Source organism: Chionomys nivalis, chromosome 26, assembly GCF_950005125.1.
Source record: "Chionomys nivalis chromosome 26, mChiNiv1.1, whole genome shotgun sequence".
NCBI classification, from domain to species: Eukaryota; Metazoa; Chordata; class Mammalia; order Rodentia; family Cricetidae; genus Chionomys; species Chionomys nivalis.
Window position 1 is genome coordinate 314,923 of NC_080111.1, and position 22,677 is coordinate 337,599.

Below are 22,677 nucleotides of genomic sequence, written 5' to 3' on the forward strand. Positions count from 1 at the left end.
CATGAGATAAGAAAACACACTCATGGGGCTGGAGAGGTGGCTGCTCTTCCAGAGGATCGGGTTCGATTCCCGGCACCCACATGTGGCTCACAAACAAGTACAACCCCCAGTTCCAGGGGATCCCCACCGTAGCACAGACATACGCACAGGCAAAACACCGATGAACACAAAATAAATAGATCTTTTTAAAAATACACTTAATGTCATTAATATGATCTTTAATAAATGGAATGATGCACCATTTTACAGCAAGCCTTTTTAAACCTAAAGAACTGCCTTAAAACTTCCTTTGCCAATGTCTCTGTCTCAATACAATCTTTTTATTTAGGTTTATATATATCAAAGCATTTACTTACACTTATTCATAGAAAACTCTTTAGTGGCTTAATGTCAGCGTTCATAGTGGCATCCATAGATAATACAAAAGAAAGTGATCTGCTTTAATTCATACTCACACTGCTCCATCAAACACAACTTTTACAGCATAGCAAGGTCTCAGATGGCTTATACAAAAGCAAAATAACTGAAAGTAGTTATTCATAAACTCACACACGATTTTCTATTGTAATGTAAGAACAGAATACACCAACAGAAGATACCCGTTAACAAGAGAAAGAGGGTTCGGAGGAGGAGCCGACCTTGCCAGCCTCCCCAGAAGTGAATACTTGGCAGCTGATGTTTCTCCTGTCCGTTCAGAAAAAACACGGCAGCCACAAATCTCCACGTTTCAGCTATAACAACCTAAGAGTTACTGTATTTTACAGTTATCCATGAAATTCACTTGAAAACTTAGCAACAGAAAATTCAGGATGATTCCAGCTTACACAAACACTTATACAATACAATCTCTATAGATATGGAGACATAACATACAACGTTGCTTAAATAAATAAATGTTACCAGGAAAGAAAAAAAGCCACAGAAGTCAGCAACTCAATATTGAATTGAAACCTAATTGCTCTGAATTGCATTTTTTAGTCATTAGTTTTCTTACTCTTATACATCTTTACAAGTGTTTCTTTTATATACTTAAGACTGATAACAAACAAGGCAGGGAGCCCGAGACAAGAGATTGATTACAAACAACTCCACTGCTAAGATTTAAACAGACAGCAGACCAATTAGAGCTTACGTTTGTCTGACTTAAAGAAAAATTGTTTGGCTCTGCCAGTGTGAAAACCGGTTGCCATAGATCACCTTCTCAAAGCCATCACTACAGCTGCGGTCATGACCTCACTTTCAGAAGAAAGTTTTATAATGCTAATTATCTCTTAAGAAAACTCTATCTCAGAATTACTTTTCCTAAGCTCTCTTATAAAAAAAAAAAACCAACCACAAACCAAAACGAAACACTGGCTCCATCACATGTAACCACGGAACCAAGAACAGAGCGTGTTTAAGCCAGTGCTTTAACTCCAAGGCTTAAATCCGCCAAACCATGTGGCCAATTGGTTGAGTCATTCCTTCTATTCAGTAATTACAGAACTGGGCAAGTTTTTACGATTAATGAAATAAAATATTATGTTGATGTGAATTAAGTCAAATAATATGATGACACATTACTATGCAACAAACACTTTTAAATATCCAGCTAGACCTAACTGCTTGTTTGCTATCAGGTGACGGTGTCCGTGTACAAACAGACGGAAGGCGCCCTGAGGTTTTAGGTAATACTATGTCTAAAGGTGATTCAAACCATGAGATGTTTCTGAAATTTAAAACACGAATAAAATGGAGTCTTTTAAAAAAAAGAAACAGTTAAGTTGTAATTTCAAGTACAGTCAATTGTCTTTAAAATACAAACTGGACATCCTAATGAAGCAATTTATTTCTAAAGATTCCTTCTGCTCCAGATTTTAATGTGGGCTCCAAACTAAATTTTACAAATGAACGTGTGTGCTTACAGCGTTCATTAGAAACACCTCAAACACCATAGTGGTGATAAAATTGGAATTCTACAGAAGATTCAATAGATTTATTTGGGGCATAATTTTAACGTATAGTATAGCCTCTTGAATATTTACTTGCAAATCTATATGCCATGAGATAAAATTTGAAGATTTACTCTATGCAAACACCCAACTTTAACTACTTGAAAGTTAAATAAAATTGTCTCAGTCCATCCACTCTATGCTGCAAAAACAATGGTAAGCATTTCAAAAGTGGTCTACAAAAATACAAAAATACGCATGGATAATACCTGATTTCTGTAGGGTCTACTTTTGAAAATTAATTTTGCATTTAGTGTTTAATACAGTATTTGATATGAAGAAAAATGTACAGTATTTGTTGTGGCTCAATCGTAATACTAAAACTCCCTGTGACATGGTGCGAGTTTAGTAAAAATGATACACAATTACAAATGCTTATATGCATGGCTTTTTAGCTCTATCCAGATATAAAATCATAACATACACTTTAATAGAAAATGTAGCTACTACAAAATTAAGTGCTGAATTTTGGGTGGTATGATGATTTAATTCAATGTCAAATGGCAACATCTGTACTCTGAACCCTATCAAAACTGCTGTGCTATAAATTAACTGGAGCAATTCACTTGAATATAACATAGAATTTTATGTGCTTTTAAATATAAATAAAGTCATTAAAATAGATGAGGAGAAAAGACCTAAAGGAACTGGGGCAATTTTATCTGATGAACAGGGTTAGCCGAGAAGCCCGAAGCTGACTAAGAGCAACAGAGAGGACGACCTTCTCTTTTCCCTGTGAAGTATGAGGAACACACAAATCACATGTGAGAGACAGATCAGGTATGAAGAAAACTCTCCTGACACAGGGGGAGGCCTGCCCAGGACGTAATCAGCCAGCCTGACATAATCAATCAACACGGTTAGGAAGGGATCATGTAAGGTAGTTTGTGGACAAAGTTTGCATAGTTCATAATCTAAACAAAAAGGTTAAAATGCAACTTTGTCTTCTGGAAAACAAAAACCACCACACCCCGCTGTTAGTCAAGGGTGTGAATATTGAAAGTTATCATAGCTTAAAAAAAGATTCCTGGGGTCTCTGAGTGTCACATACTTCCTGAAATCGCAGGTCTAGAACATCAGCTAGCATGCGTGAAGAATCTATCTTTTAAGGAATTAAGGATATAAAGTAATTATATATATATTTTTTAAAAATCTGTGGATAGTCATGTAATAACATACACATGACAGGTACTAAGTTCAACATAGGCTTTACAAATATGATATAAAATAAAATACAATATGAAATACTAGTAAGGGTCTCGCATTGAAATATTCATGTTCATAAATATGGAAACAAGAAACGTTTATTGAATTTTTTCATTTTAAATGACTTGTTAATAGAGACTAAATGTGCAATTTAACAGTTGCAGCCTATCAGGTATTCCTTTGGGATTCAGAAATCAAGCTTGGAAATATTTTAAATAAAAATATTTGTCAAAATTTGTGATAATTCCCACTGACTGACTATTTGAGTGCCCCTTCTCTATTTTCCCATTCAGAACCAACATACAGTTTCTGGAACAAATACATACGTGTAATGAAGCTATGACAACCTGTTTTATAAAAATGGGTATTAGCAACCGGGCACGCCTTTAATCCCAGCACTCGGGAGGCGGAGGCAGGAGGATCTCTGTGAGTTCGAGGTCAGCCTGGTCTACAAGAGCTAGTTCTGGACAGGCTCCAAAGCTACAGAGAAATCCTGTCTTGAAAAAGCAAAACATTAACAACAATAATAATAAAGGGTATTAATTTTGTGTTTTTCTACATCATATACATCTTATTTGGGTCTCTGACTTAACATTTTTTTCTAACATTGCTAAAGCCGAAATTTTACAGATGGGGTCAAAGGGTTGAGAAGACTGAAAATTTATATCAAACTTTTTTCCAAATCTAATACGGGATCACTTTAGGATCTCTGTTCCCTCAGCTTCCTTCACCTTTCTCTTAAAGTTGACTTTGCCTTCAGTTCTGCAATGTATCAGAAGAAAAGTGACGTGATTTTAGGGTATAGGCTGAATTTTGTACTGAATTAGTAACTGTCTCTTAAGCAATAGTGACTACCTAACTTCTCAAACCAGTAAGTTATCTGGCATGGCTTATATACAAGCTGCAAGTCTGCTGGAGTAAAAATGTCAGTGTATCACACATCTGTCCATGAAGGATGTAGACTGTGAGTGGATGAAAGAGCTGTGTAGAAACGGACCTGGGATTTCACCTTAGGTAAACTTGGACAAATTAGCTATCATCTCTTAATGTTTCCTTGTTCGTAAAATATGAAAATTAATTAAAATACGGTTGCTGTGAAGATGAAAATATAGTGCATTTAGACGCCAGTTTTCAGAGTATGGCCTTTCACGGTGTTCACAGTGGTTTTAAATTATACATTAAATGTTTCAGGGTTTTTATTTAAATCACTTTATTCTATACATGATTCAAATCAAGTTCTTTCCATTACTTACTTTTGGTATACAGTTAGGACTTTAGGATTGATTTTTATATTTTTTAGTTATGTGCACGTCAGGAGGCTGTGACCAGCCATGGGGCTGCTGTGAGTTCAACCTGGGTCCTCAGAAAAGCAGAAACCACTGTTAGCTGCCTTGCTGCTTCTCCAGCCCCACAAATGGCATTTTTAAAAGAAAATGTCCTATTATGATTCTTTAAAGATTATAATACTGGTTCAGGCAAATATTTTTGAACTGAATGACTTTTAATCAAAAGGCCCAACATTAATTTTTATGTGAAATCTTGTGGTAAATTCAGTTTCAGCTTCAAGAATCAGATAAATAAAGTGAACAAGTAATTTAAGTGATTAAAGGGATTTTTGAGTGCTCTGTATTATAAATTCCAAAACTTATTAAAAGGACCTATGCTTTCTACTATTCCTCGTTTTCAAGCACTTACCATGTGTCATTGAAAGGAATTATTTGTTTTAAACATATCTGCACGAGATTGGAAACGATACCCTTTTTCTTTTAACCTGGCATATTACTTTTTAAAGCATTTCATAAATGTATTAGCCATTGAAGACTGTTGGGAAATTCACAAGTGATTGGCCTCAACACAAACTATTAGGATGTAAGGCAGTTTTCTGACAGAAAAAGACCAGCTGGACCTCCAGGGGTCATTTATTCTCAGTGCTTCAGTTAGAGATAGAAGGAATATGATTTATTTTGATTTAAAGTTGTCCAACAACTGAAAAAACAAAAATCCTGAAATGCATCTGAAAGACATTTGGACAGACAAGGAAGTAAAAGACAAAAGTTATTTGTTACATAGATTAAAAAAAATGGTCACTATCTGAAATAAACTGATGTCAGAAGACAAAATCTATATTAAGAATCTGAGTTCAAAGCCAGCCTGGTCTACAGAGTGAGTTCCAGGACAGCCAGAGCTACACAGAGAAGCTCTGTCATGAAAAAAACCCAACCCAAAACAAGACAAATCTGACCCAGAAGAGGGGCCAAGAAAGCACAAAGGGGAGAAAGGAGTCCCGGGAGAATAAGACCATCTTAATCCAAGGACTGAGACTCCAGTCAGCAGCCCAGCTGAATAAATGTTTTAAATGTTGTCACATCAAAGAAGCGCAGCAGATGGCAAGTCAAAGAAGGCTCCTACAAGTAAGTCACAAGTGCTGTGGACAGTGTACTGGGAAAGGGGGCTGTCTTTCTTTAGTTAAATCGTGAGGGTAGAGGATTTCAAATGAGAAAATAGTGTTCAGGACACGAGAACTGAGATCAGGAATTTGGAGACTTACACTTAACTTTTTTACCTCCCCCTGCAAAAAATTAAAACTCAGTCAGATAACGCATAATAAGAATTCTGAGCATCTGAAAACATGAGAACCATTTGTTTGCAAACTGGCGGGAAACAATGTTTAGGGAAAATCCGTATCTGACAGAAAGTGCTTTATTAAAAGACAGAGCCTGGTTTACGGATCACTCGTGACAAAAGGGGAAGTGGCGAGAGAGCGCGACTGTGACCTCACCGTACGCTGTCACCAGAAGGCAGTCTCTGCCACAACACTGCTCAAAGTCGAGGATCATGTGAAATTGGCAAAGGGAGAAATCATGAAAACAGGATTAGCAAAGAAAGTTAGCGAAAGAAAGAGGGCAAATCTTAGCTGTCTCAATAGTCCTAAGTCTGGCAGCAAGCCTTTCTTCCACGGGACTGGGCATGCTGGCTGACTGAGCTTTCCACACAGTGTTTTAGGTCATGGGAAGAAGAATCGTTTTCACATAAAGCTGTCACGCTTTGCTGGGAAACAATAAAAGACATTATAAATTCAAAACTATGAGTTTTTCTGAGGTTATAAATAGGAAATGTAATTTAATTTGTGATGGTCAGAAAAACCAAAGTTCCTACACTACATCACCTTGCCCATCTACTTACTTAAAAATTCCACGTAAGTTTAGCTCTATAAATTTTCTGATAAAAAGTATTTATTAAATAAATGAATATGGAACATGAACATACATAGAAAAAATAAAATGGAAATGGCTAGTATTTGCTTTCTTTTGTTCTATGCTCTCTTATGAACTTCCAAAATCAGAACCAAATATGCCTATTAAAATGCCTGGAAGGAAACACTTAGCATTTGGAAGGCTAAAAGACAAAGGCATTTCAAGAAAGGTTTTGGTAAGTCCTTTTTGGAGCCCTTGGAACAGTGTCTATGCATTCTCCCTAAGGAGGAAGCCAGAAAATGTTCATCTTATCGAAGAACGGGGGACAAGTTTCAACAGTGGAAGAATGTGTGCCCTGCTAGGGGAGAGCTGGTAAGAAAGCTTCTTTGTGGTCTGAAGACTATTGCACATTCAAATAAAACACAAGAGAAGAATGTTCAACAGATGACACACGAACGAGCTTGTGCCTGGGACACCACTGCAGTCGGGCCCGTCTCCATCTGCTTCTGCTTTAGTGACCTTTAGAAATGGTCCAAACTGATTATCAGCAATACACTGGTTTTGTTTTTCTTAAAAAAATATTTTGAGACCACTTTTGATACGCACACACATAATGTGGTCATAACAGACAAATATAACTTTAGCAAGACTAAATAAAAGTGCAAAACTTAAAAAACAAAATTAAAAAATATGGAAGCATGAGCTAAAATTTTCTGCATAGCTGAAATCTATTTAAAGCAAGTCCTGTTGCAGGGGTGGGAAGGGGTGCTGACAGGAGGTTAAAGCAGTTTGTTTTTTAAATGTCTTCTGCATGTTTAAATGATGCAAAAAAATAATTTCACTCCATAAGATTGGAAACATCTCACAGACAATTCATCCCTATATCCTTAGACACCATGGTGGTGGCAGTGCCTCCTTCTGCGAGGTACACAGCAGTGCTAGATTTAGAATGGACTGCTCGGTCACTCCCATTGTTGTTGACCTCACAGTCCAGGGGTTCAGTGGAGACGACCCACGTGGAGGGACGCCACCGCTTAAGGGAGTACGGAGTTTTCACGCGTTTCTTGATCTTTTCCCCTGATCCTGATTTGCCATCCTGTGTGGACTCACCTACTGAAAACAAAAGCACAGAGATGAGCTGTATGAAAGGGCAGGTTTAGAAGTACAGGGGCTGGCTGGATACAATGTAGCCTGGTCCCAGGACCACTGAAACCCTGCTGGTGCTGTGGGAGGGGAAGCAGGAGGACCAGAAGCTCAACACTATCCTTGTCTCCACAGCTATTACAGAGCCCAGCCTGAGCTATACAAGACTCTAACAATGTCAAGCATAGGCTCAGCCGGCATCTACAGACCCAAATAACGGATATTTCTTGAAATATGTGATGCTAGACAATGTTCTTCTAAGCAAAATTCAACCAACTCATTTTTGAGACATAATTAAAAAAAAATAAATCTCACAAGAACTGATAAAATTCAAAATTCTTTTCATTTTGTTTGTTTAATTTTTGAGACAGGGTTTCCTATGTAGCCCTGGCTGTCCTAGAACTCACTCTGTAGACCAAGCTGGCCTCAAATGCACAGAGATCCACCTGCCTCCCAAGTGCTGGGATTAAAGGTGTGTACCACCACTGCCAGGCAAGAAAATTCAAAATTTTTCGTTGCATTTTCAAATCCTCTTGCTCTGGTACAGACTCCAGCTTGCTAAAAATACTTATCATTTGACTTAATGCTGAAAGGTGGGCTAGGTATGAAGTGGGTGATGTACTCCTGAAATTCCAGGTTCTTAGGAAGCTGAGGCAGGAATATTTTGAATTCCAGTCCAGGCTTTGGCACAATGAGTTATAAAGTGAGTCCTTATCTCAAAGACAAAACAAAACAAAAAATGCTCAAAGTGGACCAAACTCAAAAAGCCTTTAACATGTAATGGTTTTACAGGGACGAACATTTCCCCATAATTCTCTGTTCTCATATTTGACAAGATGCTTCGGAGATACAGAAGCAAGCAAGGTGTGTCAACTAGCTTGTAATATAAACCACTTAAGTAAGGGGCAAGGATTTTGTTTTTTTCTTTTTCTTTCTTTTCCTTTTCAACACAGGGTTTCTCTGTGTAGCCCTGACTGTCCTGAACTCACTCTGTAGACCAGGCTGCCCTCATCAAACGTTGAGGTCTGTCTGCCTCTGCTTCCTGAGTGCTGGGGTTCATAAATGAATTATTTTACCTAGTAATGACTGCTAAGAGATCCTGGTGAGCTCTCCTGTCTTGGGCTGTAACCCCGTAGAGCAAGGGACCACGCAGCAGTTTATCTGTTGCGTGTGAGCCTCAATAAAGATGGCACTTAAGGACTGAGAACAACTTCAGTGCTTCCTGAGACTTCTCTTGACTTCTAGGACTTACTGGGTGTGGAGGCACAGGCCTTTAATCCCAGGACACTGTGAGTTTAAGACTGGCCTGGTCTATACAGCTAGTTCCAGGGCGGCCAGGGCTACAAACAGAGACCTTGTCACAAACAAACAAACAAACAAACAAACAAACACGAAATACATATAAAGACTTACTAAGTTAAAACTAAAAGTAGATTTAACATATGATTATGTATAACAAATACTATAGAAGTAAAAGTAGCATAATGTTGCCACCTGGTGCTCTGACCCTACTAGGTGCTGATTTAACCTCTTCTGTCACAAGTACATGACCCACATCATAAAGAAGCCATCAAAAACCACATAGATTAAGCTGGCAATTCTTCTGACCATTGTGATACCAGCTTTTTAATTTTCAGTGACCAAAAAAGAAGGAGGGAGGGAGGGAGGGAGGGAGGGAGGGAAAAAGGCCCATTTCCCCACTTTACTATAATCTAATCCTTCCGAGGCCCAGTCACTCTGTCTCTGGAGGTGACAGAGTAAAGACTCTAAAGGACACTTACTCTGTATACTGCTGCCATCCAGGATATTTGTGGCTGAAAGATCCAGAGAACTGGGCCTCTGTGCTCTCCTGGGCTTCGATGGCCCAGGATCTGCAACTGTGCTTGTAACACCCTGTGGAAGTCCATCTTGTTCTGAGCACGGATTGCTGTTGTTGTTATTGGAATTAGTTCGGCTCCCTTCGAGGGGCCGTTCCCGCCTGTCTACCAAACGGTCCAGAACCTCTTCATCATGGCCAGCTTGCTGCTCTCGTCTCAGTAAAGGTTCATGCTCATCAGGACTAGAATTAATATTCAGCCGAGTATCCTCGCCAATAAACTGATTCTGCAGCATGTCTTGAGCCCTCTGTGCCACTATGTTGGCTGCCTGGCCAGATGGCACCGTCCCATTGGCATACTGGGTTGTTGCGACATGGGAATTAACAGTGTGGCTTCTCCCTGCCACTCCATTCATAGTCACCGTCACTACATGAGGTTCTGCAGCATTGATTGTATTCATCTTGGCAACTCCAGTTTCTACCTGTTTCAAGTTTGATTTGTGCTTGTTGCCAAATTTTAGCCGGGGTTCTTTTGTTGAATTTTTGGTGTTCAAAGGCAAACTAGTGGGTCTCTTAGGCAGGTTCTGTTGCTTAGGGAGAGGATAGAGCTGAGCGGGAGGAACATCAGGAATTAAGCACGCCTGGCCGTTTGCAGCCTGTGTGAAGTCCTGCTGCCCAGTTACTTCCACTGCGAGCTTTATGAGTGGATAAAGCAGGCTGGAACTGGTACTGCTCAAGGGGTCTGGCCCACTGAACTGCTTGAGAGAGTGTTCCATGAGGTTCTCGTCGGAGCTTTCCTTGAGGTTCTTATCAACTTCTTTTGGGTCTAGCTTATTGGTCTCCAGGTCTTCTTCCGTCAGCTGCAAGCAGACAGGGGTCGGCCCAATTGGCTGCGCAACATTCGCGGCATGCAGATTGGTTTCATCTGGGTACGGTATCTCAGAGATGGTGGTCATGCCAGTACTCGGAGTGAGGCCCGTGGTGTTTGTGGTGGTTGTGTTTGTGGACAGGCTGGTGACGCTTGTTTCAGGGCTGGGGATCCGAGCTTGTGCTTGCTGTCGTTCGTAATTAATTGAGTTTCGGTTCTTTTCTCCTACAGTCAAAGGCGTGCTGCTGGACATTGAATGCTCAGAGGAAATATTCTTCACAATGCTGTCAGTGTGGTGTATGGAGTCTTCAATATACGAGGAAGAAGAATAATCTGGATAAGGCCCAATTTTTGGCACACGCCTATTATGTGACAGGTTGCTTGAAGAAAGAAAAGAAAAGGAATGACCATGGGAACATAGACTTACGATGAACTGCCTATTCCAAGTAAACACCAGATTTCAAAGTCTAACTTCTTCTTATTTTGTGCTCTGCATTCTTTTACTGCACATATTTATTTTTTTAATATTTATTTTATTTATTTATTATGTATACAATATTCTGTCTGTGTGTATGCCTGCAGGCCGGAAGAGGGCACCAGAACTCTTTACAAATGGTTGTGAGCCACCATGTGGTTGCCAGGAATTGAACTCAGGACCTTTGGAAGAGCAGGCAATGATCTTAACCACTGAGCCATCTCTCCAGCCCCTACTGCACGTATTTCTTTAGTGTGTCTGGATATGTGTGGAGAGCAGAGGTCAACTTGTGGGAGTCACTTCTCTTCCAGCATGGAGGTCTCAGGAGTCAAACCAGGCTGTCCGTCTTGGCAGCGAGCACATCACCCACCCAGCCATCTCACCGGCCTATTTCACTCTTAAATCATAGTTAAGAGATAATAAATGTTAATGGCTTGCTGAATACAAATTTTGTTTTGGCTAACAAGAGTTAATTTAGTGGCTGGAGGGATGAATCAGTGGTTAAGAGGCTCAGCTGATCTTTGATTCCCAGCACCTAGATGACAGCTCACAAGTACCTCTAATTTCAGTCCCTGGAGACCCAGCGACACCTTCTGGCCTTCGCAGGCATTGCAGGAACACGGGGCACACACATTCAGGCACTCATATAAACAAAAAATAAAAATAAAATCTCAAGCCGGGCAGTGGTGGTACTTGAGAGGCAGAGACAGGTGGATCTCTGTGAGTTCGAGGTCAGTCTGGTCTCAGAGTGAGTTCCAGGACAGTCAGAGCCACACAGAGAAACCCTGTGTTGAATAAACAAACAAATAAAAACACCTCAAAAAATAAATAAAAGAGTTAATTTAAAAAATATCACCTATCCCAGTACTCGGGAGGCAGAGGCAGGCGGATCTCTGTGAGTTCGAGACCAGCCTGGTCTACAAGAGCTAGTTCCAGGACAGACTCCAAAACTACAGAGAAACCCTGTCTCGAAAAATCAAAAAAAAAAAAATATCACCTATAATTTTATAATATCAACAAATACATCTTTTATAAATTATATACCTATACAAGTAACGTTGTTTTGTAAATAGAGGAACCATGGGATACATTTATTTTTATTCCTGTAACCCTAGGTCCAATAGTATATGCACATTTTTCCAAAGCATCCTCATTTAAGAGGCACATGCTAACAATGGAACACACCTGCCTGCAGGAGCCACTACTGGTGTAAGCTTCTGTAGAGCTAAGCTATGAGGCAGAAGACAAAGGAACAAAGCTGAACGGCCAATAGCGAGGCAGGAGCAAGGACAGGTGGAGCTGGCGGTGAGAGTATAAATAGAACTCTGGAAGAGGAGGAGGAGGAGGTCGAGGAGGAGGAGGAGGAGGTCGGGACAGCCACCCAGCCACAGCGTAAGAAGGCAAGTAAGATATTCAGAAGTAAGAAAGATAAAAGCCCAGAGGAAAAAGGTAGGTGGGATAATTTAATATACAAAAAGCAGGCAAGAAACAAGCCAAGCATTCCTAACTAAGAAGCCTTCGTGTGTGATTCACCTGGGAGCTGGGAACCAGGGTCTGCTGGGAGAGCAGCAAGGGCTCTAACTGAGCCCTCTCTGTAGCCCCTTCATCTGACCACCGACAGATGTATGACCTGCATACTTTAGATTATAGGGAAGCGGAAACAGAAGATGGAGAAGACTTCTCTAATGCGCGTAAAGTGAGAGCACTTCTATTTGATTTTATGAGGATTGGTGTGAAGGTGTCAGATCCCCTGGAAATGAGTTACAGACAGTTGTGAGCTGCCATGTTTGTGCTGGGAATGGAACCTGCGTCCTCTGCAGGAACAGCCAGTGCTCTTAACCCCCGAGCTGTCTCTCCAGTCCTAACACCTTTTTATTTGGGATCTGAAGGTATAGTCTCATAGGACAGAGAGAAGTACCAGTGTGCTCTTTAAGCACTGCTGGAGAGCCACTGCACAAGTCGTGTCCACTGCAACAGCAGTAGATACCTGGGCAGAATCACATGTGCTTAAGAAATAAAAACACCAATAAACACAAGACAGACCACAAAGTACATGTACAAGTTATAAACTTTTACAACCATAAAAATGTTTTATCTTTAACATTAAAGGTAAGGTACACTAATTCCCCCTCCCCTTTCGGTTTTTCTGTGTAGCTCTGGCAATCCTGGACCTTGCTCTGTAGACCAGGCTGGCTAATAAAGAGTCATTTCTTCTACTGTATCTTTAGATATGAAATTACAGACTCTGTCTTGTATTCACACCACATAAGTATTTTCCGTACAGGAATGGAAATAGAGAGGCTGGAGAGAAGGCTCTGTGCTCAAGAGGAGGTGTTCTTCCTGTAGAGGACCTGAATTCAGTTCACTGCTCCATAGCTCCCAACTGCCTAAAATCCTAGCTCCAGAGGGATCTCACACCTCTGGCTCCAGACACCCAAACTCGTGCACATCCCTGCTTCCACCTCCACACACATATTAAAAATAACAAAAATAAATCTTTTTCTAAAAAAAAAAAGACTGGGGATATTGGGAGGCGGAAGAGATGGCTCAGAGGTTAAGAACGCTGGCTGCTCTTCAAGAAGTCCTAAATTCAATTCCCAGCACCCACAGCTCACAGCCATGTGCAATGAAATCTGATGCCCTCTTCTAGCCTGCAGGCAGAACACCGCATACATAATAAACTAAAAAAAAAAAATCTTACAAAGAAAACAATTTAAAGGTGGGTGATGGTGGTGCACGCCTTTAATACCAGCACTAGGGAGGCAGAGGCAGGTGGATCTCTGTGAGTTCGAGGCCAGCCTGGTCTACAGAGCTAGTTCCAGAAAGAAAAAGGAGCTATCACATCACTAGGCTGACTTAGCAGCGTTTGTTTCCTGTCCTTTACTTGCCCTCCGGTGCCAACAGTTAAGTGACAGCCACGAGCCCCAGGGTCTTACCGTTCATTCTGCATGGCAGTAGACATGGGGTTGACCGTTGGGCTCACAGACTTGTTTCTCTCCCATATCATCATAAGCTCAGCCATTCTCTCCTCAGCACACTGCGCCGTGAGCCGAGCCTCCGCGTCCTGGTCCCAGCAGTCTTCGATCGTTTCCTTGAGTGATCTCACCGCCTACAGCACAGAGAGCATACTGTTTACAACTGTGTTGGGGTTTTAATTTAGAATATGTCAAAGAAAATCAGGTTGTATATATATGTATGGTTTTGGGCTTTTTTTTGTGGTTGTTTTCTCTTTTTTTCTTTTAGATTTATTTATATTCTGCATACCATATCTATCTGGGTTTTTCAAGACAGGGTTTCTCTATAGCTATGGAGCCTGTCCTGGAACTAGCTCTGTAGATCAGGCTGGCCTCGAACTCAGAGATCCGCCTGCCTCTGCCTTTCAAGTGTTGGGATTAAAAAGCATGTCACTATGCCCAGGTATTTATTTTATTATTTGTTATAATGTTTATTTATTTCTTTAGGTTTCAGGGACTTAATTAAGCTACAGCCCCAAATGTCCAATTTCAAACAACAAAAAAAAAATTACAAAGGAAACCAAGTATTGTACTTGAAATTTTAGCACTGGGAGGGAGAGGCAGAAGGTCAGGATCTCAGGGATATTCTTTTTTTTTTTTTTTTTTTTGTTTTTCAAGACAGGGTTTCTCTGTAGCTTTGGTGCCTGTCCCGGAACTAGCTCTTGTTGACCAGGCTGGCCTCGAACTCCCAGAGATCCACCTGCCTCTGCCTCCCGAGTGCTGGGATTAAAGGCGTGCGCCACCACCACCCGGCTCTCAGGGATATTCTTGATCTTAGAATGAAATCTTTGAGACAAAAGACTGGGATACATGAGATCCCGCCTAAAAATAAACAAAAAACCAAAAGGAATGCAAAGAAACAAGAATGTGTTATCTATTTACAGGAAAATAAAATCTTAACAGAAATCAAGGAAGTACAAGTATTAGAGGTATCAAAAAATTTCAAGTGAACCAAAGAACTAAGAAAACAACAGATGAAGAACTGAATAAAGAACCCCCCCCACACACACACACACACAGGGTTTCTCTCTGTAGCCCAGAGTCCTGGAACTCACTCTGTAGACCAGGCTGGCCTTGAACTCACAGAGATCCACCTACCTCTGCCTCCTGAGTGCTGGTAATAAAGGTGTGTGTCACCACGCCTGGCCTAAGAAAACAATTCCTTAAAAATAATTTTATTTATTTATGTATGTATCTACCTATCATCAATCTATCATCCATCTATCAAATCAGGGAAAGTCACTGTTGTAGACATGCTCTGTAAGTTAAAAGGGTTCTTCAACTTGAAATTTATTTATTTATTTATTTTTGGATTTTTCGAGACAGGGTTTCTCTGTAGCTTTTGGTTCCTGTCTAGGAACTAGCTCTTGTAGACCAGGCTCACAGAGATCCGCCTGCCTCTGCCTCCTGAGTGCTGGGATTAAAGGCGTGCACCACCACCGCCCTGCTCAACTTGAAATTTAAAAAGTATAAGAGTCAATAACCTTTGTTTGTTTTGGTTTATTTCGAGACAAGGTTTCTCTAAGTAGCCTACTCACCCTGTAGACCAAGCTGGCCTCCAACTTACAGAGATCTGCTCCCCACGCCAGTGCTGGAATTAAAAGAATGTTCCACTATGCCCACCTAAACTGCATTTTTTTAAAATAGCTCTTCCTTTTTTAAAGAATTAATAAACCTTTAGTCACTTTAATAAACTATACACTTCCTCCCTAACTCTTGTTACTGCATTGTTACTGCAGAGAAACGTTTTTTTTCTTTTGGCTATACCGTCCATATCAAGTTTAAATGGATTTGTTGGACGTAAACCAAATATTAAAAGTCCCTTACTTAGCAACCTCATCTAAATTAGAAGTAAAGAGTGGTCAGGTAAATCTGTGTATGTTGCATATCCCGCAATGGTAGGGTTGCCAACAAACACTTCAGAAGAACAGACCTTCGTCACCGCAGTGAGACGACACAAGGTAAGGAGAGGAGGTCGCGACTGATTATAACAAACTCTCAGAGATCTCAAACATTTTCTATGAGGTCGGCAGCTCTGGGGGATCCTGGTAGAGTACAATTCACCCCCTCACCTGCTTAAGGAACTGCCCAAGTCTGCATAGCAAAAACTGCCATTCGGAAGCAACCGTGTGCATGAACTGAACGAGCTCTGTAATAGCCATATACTTAAAGATTTCAATCTCATCTGAAACATAAGACAGCTTTGAGATTAATCTACTAACAAAGATGACCACTAAGGTGAAGCTCAATCTATCTGAATGGATACATCTCTAGTCTCTCTGACATGAATGAAAATATTCTATTCTGCTGAGGCAATCTGTAAGTGGGATGGGAAAATATATAGTAAAATGATTTAAATTACTAAATTTCTTCATGTTCTTTAATTAGAGCTAAGAAAATTAATTTGTACTAAGTATAAAAATGTAATAAATACCTTCAGGAGTAATCATCATTACATTCCTACCTTAAGAAGAGATCACTGAGGAAATACGAAGCAATACAACCTTCTAGAAACAAAAATAGGATTGTAGAAATTTAAAATTTTTAATGTATTTATTGGGGGAAGAATGGCAAATGTCATGGTGGTCAGAGAACACTGTGTAAAACAGTTCTCTCCTTGCACTCTGTGGGTTCCAGGAATTGAGATACGTCATCAAGCTCGGTGGCAAGGGCCTTGACCTAATGAGCCATCCTGCCATCCCAGGGAATTAAAAATATAATGAACAAATAACTGATACTGTAAGAAATTAATGGGCTGCTCAAAAGGTGAAGCTGAGCCAGGCGGTGGTGGCGCACGCCTTTAATCCCAGCACTTGGGAGGCAGAGGCAGGCGGATCTCTGTGAGTTCGAGACCAGCCTGGTCTACAAGAGCTAGTTCCAGGACAGGCTCCAAACCCACAGAGAAAGCCTGTCTCAAAAAAAACCAAAAAAAAAAAAAAAAAAAAAAAAAAGTAAAAGGTGAAGCTGAGGCTCCAAAGCTACAGAGAAACCCTGTCTCGAAAAACCAAAAAAAAAAAACCAAACCCCCCCCCCCAAAAAAAAACCAAAAAAAAAAAAGGTGAAGCTGAGCAAATGCTCAATAGAACAACACTGAAAACCAGACAGAAGCTGGAGACGCAGTGTGGTTGGTGGAGTGCTGGCACACACGAAACCCACATAAACCAGCACGGTGGCACACGCACTCAGAGGCGAAGGCAGGAGTTCAATGTTATCCCCACAGCCCTGTTTACCAAACAGATAAACAAACAAACAACAGAAGGGGAAAAAAAGAAATTCAGACTTGGAATGTCAGGTGGTTCAATACTAGTTTAATGAGAATTCAAGGATAAAGAAATGTAAGGAAAGAAGTTTTATTTTTTTTTCTTTTTTGGTTTTTTGAGACAGGGTTTCTCTGACGCTTTGGAGTCTGTCTTGGAACTAGCTGTTGTAGCCCAGGCTGGCCTCCAACTCACAGAGATCCACCTGCCTCTGCTGGAATTAAAGGCATGCGCCACCACTGCCCAGCTGGAAAGAAGTAATTTTAAGATAAACGCTAGAACTGGGTGGCAGATCTCTAGTTCAAGGCCAGCATGGTCTACAAAGTTCCAGGACTGGTAGGACTGTTACAAAGAGAAACTCTGTCTCAAAACAAACAAACACAAACAAACAAACAAACACTAGAGAACTCATGAATGAGGAAAGTTTTGGATTTTCTTTTTTTTTTTTTTCTTTTGGTTTTTCGAGACAGGGTTTCTCTGTGGTTTTGGAGCCTGTCCTGGAACTAGCTCTTGGAGACCAGGTTGGTCTCGAACTCACAGAGATCCACCTGCCTCTGCCTCCCAAGTGCTGGGATTAAAGGCGTGCGCCACCACCGCCCGGCGAAGTTTTGGATTTTCAAATGGAAAAATCTATTCAATATCTAGGAAAAATGTGTGAAAAGGTCTGCGCTAACATATACCCAAGTGAAAATTCAAACCTGCAATGGAAAAGTAAGTCTTAACAGTTTACAGAAAAACAAAAATCAAACCCTGGTGTGGTAGTACATGCCTGCAACTCCAATGTGGTGGAGTGAATGAGAATGGCCTCCAAGGGTCCATACATTTGAATGCTCAGTCCTTAGTTAGTGGAACTATTTTTGAGAAGGATTTGGAGATGCGGCCTCGATGGAGGAGATCTGCCTGTCTCTGCCTCCCAAGTGCTGAGATTAAAGGCATGCCCACTACCACCCAGCCCAATTAAATGTTTTATAAGTTGCCTTGATCATGGCGTCTATGCACATCAATAGAACTACTATTAAGACAGTCAACACGTGAGAGGAGGAGGCATTCGAGTCACTCCAAGCTGTGTAGGGAGTTTAAGGCCATCTGGGCTTAATGAGATCCTAGAGAGAGACAGAAACAGAGAGAAAGACAGAGAGAAAGACAGAGAGATAGCCAATAAAACAGAAAGCAGCGGATGGTCTGTGGGAGATGGGTGGGAGGGTCAAGGACTATTCATGGCAGCCTTGTCAGAACCTGAGTTCTGAGTTCAATCCTTGGAACCCAGTTAAGTGGGATTCAGTGTCCTGAATGCAAAAACCCAGCACGTGTCCTGTGGACGGGTGATGAGACAGAACTGCCCAGAAGGCCAGGTACACTGGAGAAGCAGTGCGACAGAAGTAAAGAGGGGCCCTGTCGTGCGACTTCCACATGTGCACCACAGCACACACTCGCCTGCCCCGACAATGGAGTAAGACAGGCCCACATCCAAATTCTCATATGAAGACTGCAGGCCAGAGAAGGTCTTCACAACTTTGAAACCATTACTCTGGTGATTACTCATATGTGATACTAAGATGGAAAGTTTTTTGGTTTTTTTTTTTTTTTTTGGTTTTTCGAGACAGGGTTTCTCTGTGGTTTTGGAGCCTGTCCTGGAGCTAGGTCTTGTAGACCAGGCTGGTCTCGAACTCACAGAGATCCGCCTGCCTCTGCCTCCCAAGTGCTGGGATTAAAGGCGTGCGCCACCACCGCCCGACTTAGATGGAAAGTTTTAAAACATGCAAGGATTTGTAATGTTTAACACCTAACACACATAGTAATATGCATTACTTAAACAGAACTTCATCAAAAGAAGAAAATTATAAGAGAAAGACACAGATTTGAAAAAAAAAATGTTTCTTTTGAGTAGAACCTAGAAAAAAACAAAAAAGACAAGGAACCAGTGAATCCACTGGACGGTGTTTTTAAAATAAGCTTTCCCAAAAGCAAGAGCTTAGAGCAATGAAGTAGTATGTGTGGTTCCTATGAGTTCAAGCTCAGTATTGTGTCATATAGGAAATGTTTATATAAACACAATTCTAATGTTTTTACTTTAGTTAACTTTTTAGGTCTACACTGAAGCCCAGGCTGGCCCTGAATGTGACTCTGTCGCCTCACCCAGTGGTGGGGCACAGGCATGAATCACCACAGCTAGGCGGCTTCTATTTTTTGCTTTAAGCACATTTAAACTTATCTAGTTCTTGTCAGAAGTCCTCGTTTTCTTACCAGGCTGTTTTCTTTCCAGGCTTCTGGGAATTTGGGTCTCTGTTTTTCTCTCGACACAAGAACCTGCATGTCCTCAAAAGTGGGATGGTTGCCAACTTCTGTCTGGAAAGCCATCTGGTATTCTGGTACAGATTCACCTGTGTATTTATAGAAAGAATAATAGAATTTCTAATTATCATAGAGGATAGAATAACAGAGGTATTTCTAGTATCAAATAAACAGAAATCATATGCATTAAACCCTTTTAAGCATACATGCAAATTTCAGACACTTTATTGTTGTTTTAGTCTATTAATATTTGGAAGTCTCAATTTTTATTGATAAATGAAATAGTAGTTTCAATGCTATACAGATATTTTACTTATCTTATTCTTTGGTGTTGGGGATCAAATTCTAAGCCTTAAGCATGGTAAGTATGTACTTGAATATTAAGGCCTGTTTTTAAAACAGTGAATAATAACTCAGGCTCTGCTGCATACAAAAAACAATTTTTGTAAATTTAAAAAATACTGATAGAGGGTAAGAATGTATGGATTGTTTTGACTATTCAAATAGAAACAAAACCTTGCCATGTTTTGTGGAGCTTTTTCATCTGGGTCTATTGTTGTGCCAGTGAGATAAGGAAGGCAGACAGTACTGCTTTGCTGACAGGAAGATTGAAGCACACAAGAGTTAAGTGACTTCTCCAAGGAAGAGATGAAGCCAAGATTAGAACCGAAATGCCCGAGCCTCCATCCCTTCTCATCTATCTTGTTATTTTAATACGTAGAGCAGTGGTAAGGAGCCAGGAAGACTGTAGGTCTCCTCCAGGCCAGTGGTTCAAACACGTGGGTTGTGACCCCTTTGGCAAACCTCTATTTCAAAAAATATATGACGATTCATAACAGTAGTAAAATTGTAGCTATGAAGTAGCAACGAAACTGAGTTTATGGCTGGGGTGTCAAACATGAGGAACTGTATTAAAGGGTGGCAGCAATCGGAATTTGAGAATCCTATCGTAGGCTATTGGATTTTTATGTATTAGTGGTATGGGGTTTTCTGTATGGCTCAGTATGTTTATTTATTTATTCTTTATTGGTTTTTATCAAGGCTGGGTTTCTCTGTGTAGCCTTGGCTGTCCTAGAACTCACTCTGTGGACCAGGCTGGTCTCAAAATCACAGAGATCCATCTGCCTCTGCCTCCTGAGGGCTGGGATTAAAGGTGTGGGCCACCACCGCCCAACTTCAGTCTGTTTATAAGTGCACTTAACTTTATCACATTTTGTAAAAGTCAGAATTATTTCCTTCTAAGCTGCAAACCTATTGATGGCACACACAGTTGTCAAATACTGTTGGGGATTGAACTCAAGACCTTGAACAGTCTAAGTACATTCTTCAATACTGAGCCTGGGTAGCTTCCTACCACGGAGTGGTATCTCAGACTAGATAGGCATTTTAAAATGGTTTTGACTGGTATTAAATTTAGGAGTGAAATAATATACGGAATACTTTTTTTTTGTTTTTTTTTTGTTTTTTTTTTTGTTTTTGGTTTTTTGAGACAGGGTTTCTCTGTGGCTTTGGAGCCTGTCCTGGAACTAGCTCTGTAGACCAGGCTGGTCTCGAACTCACAGAGATCCGCCTGCCTCTACCTCCCGAGTGCTGGGATTAAAGGCGTGTGCCACCATCGCCCGGCTAAGGAATACTTAATACTTAAACTTATGCCTGAACTCTGATCTCATGTAAGAAAATAAAGAAAAATGCCAGGATTTAGTACAACAAACAACCAAATTTAAGAGGAGAGACGGAAACATCACTCAACAAAGAAAATCTAAAACTTAAATGTTGTTTAAGTCAGAAGGATGATCTAATTATGGAGAAGTTTAGAAAAGAATATTGATAGATAACTGAAGCACTTATTTTATTTTTTAACTTTTATGATTGTCTTAGTCACTGTTCTATTGCTGTGAAGAGACACCATAACTAAGGCAGTTTTTTTTTTTTAAATAAAAGAAAGCATTTATTTAGGAGCTTGCTTATAGTTTCAAAGGCTTAGTCCATTATCCTCATGGCAGGGAGCATGGCAGGCATTGCAGGCATGGTGGTGAAGAAGCAGTTAGAGCTATCTCTTGATCCACGCCAGGAGTGAGGGGAAACTGGGTCTTTTAAGACCTCAATTTCTTCTGAGTTCCTGGCTGCTAATCTATTTTTCAGACCTCTAGATACTTCTCTAAAACCAGATTCTTTTCTTAAATTTATTATATCCAAGCGAGAAAGAAGATACAACTGTATCACTTTAAAAAACTGACAAATCACTGGGTGATGATGGCACACCTTTAATCCCAGCACTTGGGAAGTAGAGAAAGGGGTATCTCCATGAGTTCTAGACCAGCCTGGTCTACAAAGCCAGTTCTACGACAGCCAAGGCTATACAGAGAAACCTTGCCTAGAAAAACCAAAACAAACCAAGAGTTAAAAACGAAGCCCTGATAAATTAGCGGCAGTTCTTACCGGGGAAGAGGTCTGTACATCTCATGAACACCTCCCAGTAGATCAGCCCCAGCGCATACATGTCTACCTGCTTCAGCGCGGACTCACAGTCCCTCAGGTTCACAGCTCCTTCCAGCACTTCTGGCGCCATATAGCGAATTGTGCCAACCTGGTGAATTAAGAGTGGCATTTTAAAGAAATAATAAAATGCAACATATCCTGAAGAGCAAACATTAGCCCCAAGATCACATGTAAAATTTACTCGTGTTGGGGCTGGAGAGATGGCTCAGTGGTTAAGAACACTGGTTGCTCTCCCAGAGGACACGGGTTCAATTCCCAGCACCAACATGGCAGTTCACAACTGAAACTCCAGGTCCAGGGAATCTGATACCTTCATACCAAATGCATATAAAATAAATTTTTTTTAAAAAATTTACTCCTGTTAATGAAACTATCCAACCCGAAGCAGGTCACTGAGCCCTTTATACACTGTACGTTAAAAATCTCTCCCTTCTCAACATAAAGTAAGTGTTCCTATGAGAGAATAAAGTAAGCGTTCCTTTGCCAACTTTTAAAAATCTGGCTGGACCATGTTGGTGCATACTTTTAATCCCAGCACTTGGGAGGCAGAGGCAGGTGGAGCTCTGTGAGTTCAAGGCCAGCCTGGTCTACAGAGCTTCCAGGACAGCCAGGGCAACACAGAGAGACCCTGTCTTGAAAAACCAAAACCAAACAACCAAACAAACAACAACCATGAGGATGCAGGCTGTTCTATAGTAAACTGTCTAATTCATTGCCCATCTTTGCAGTATAGTCAATAATGCAAAACAAAAACTGTCAAACGTGATGAGAAAATGCCAAAGCATGATGTACATCACTGAATAATTTTAAAAATTGCAAATCTTTAGCTACATCTATGTATGTGAAACAGAGAAAAGGGTCAGGAAAGATATGTCGACGTTGTAACCACAGGGTAGACTTTCCTATCTCAAACTTGATAACC

At 40.6% G+C, this 22,677-nt stretch overlaps 1 protein-coding gene across 1 annotated transcript in view; it reads right to left on the reverse strand.

Moving 5' to 3' along the window:
• Window positions 1-203: 203 nt before the first annotated feature.
• Bmpr2 (bone morphogenetic protein receptor type 2) overlaps window positions 204-22,677 on the reverse strand; it is a 98,443-nt gene continuing 75,969 nt past the window's right edge. Inside the window, exons 9-13 of the mRNA XM_057758372.1 lie at window positions 21,696-21,843; window positions 19,209-19,345; window positions 13,630-13,802; window positions 9,316-10,598; window positions 204-7,504 (exon numbers count right to left, since the gene is read on the reverse strand). Coding sequence (XP_057614355.1) covers window positions 7,254-7,504; window positions 9,316-10,598; window positions 13,630-13,802; window positions 19,209-19,345; window positions 21,696-21,843 — 1,992 coding nt within the window. The 3' untranslated portion in view covers window positions 204-7,253. The remainder of the gene's footprint in view (window positions 7,505-9,315; window positions 10,599-13,629; window positions 13,803-19,208; window positions 19,346-21,695; window positions 21,844-22,677) is intronic.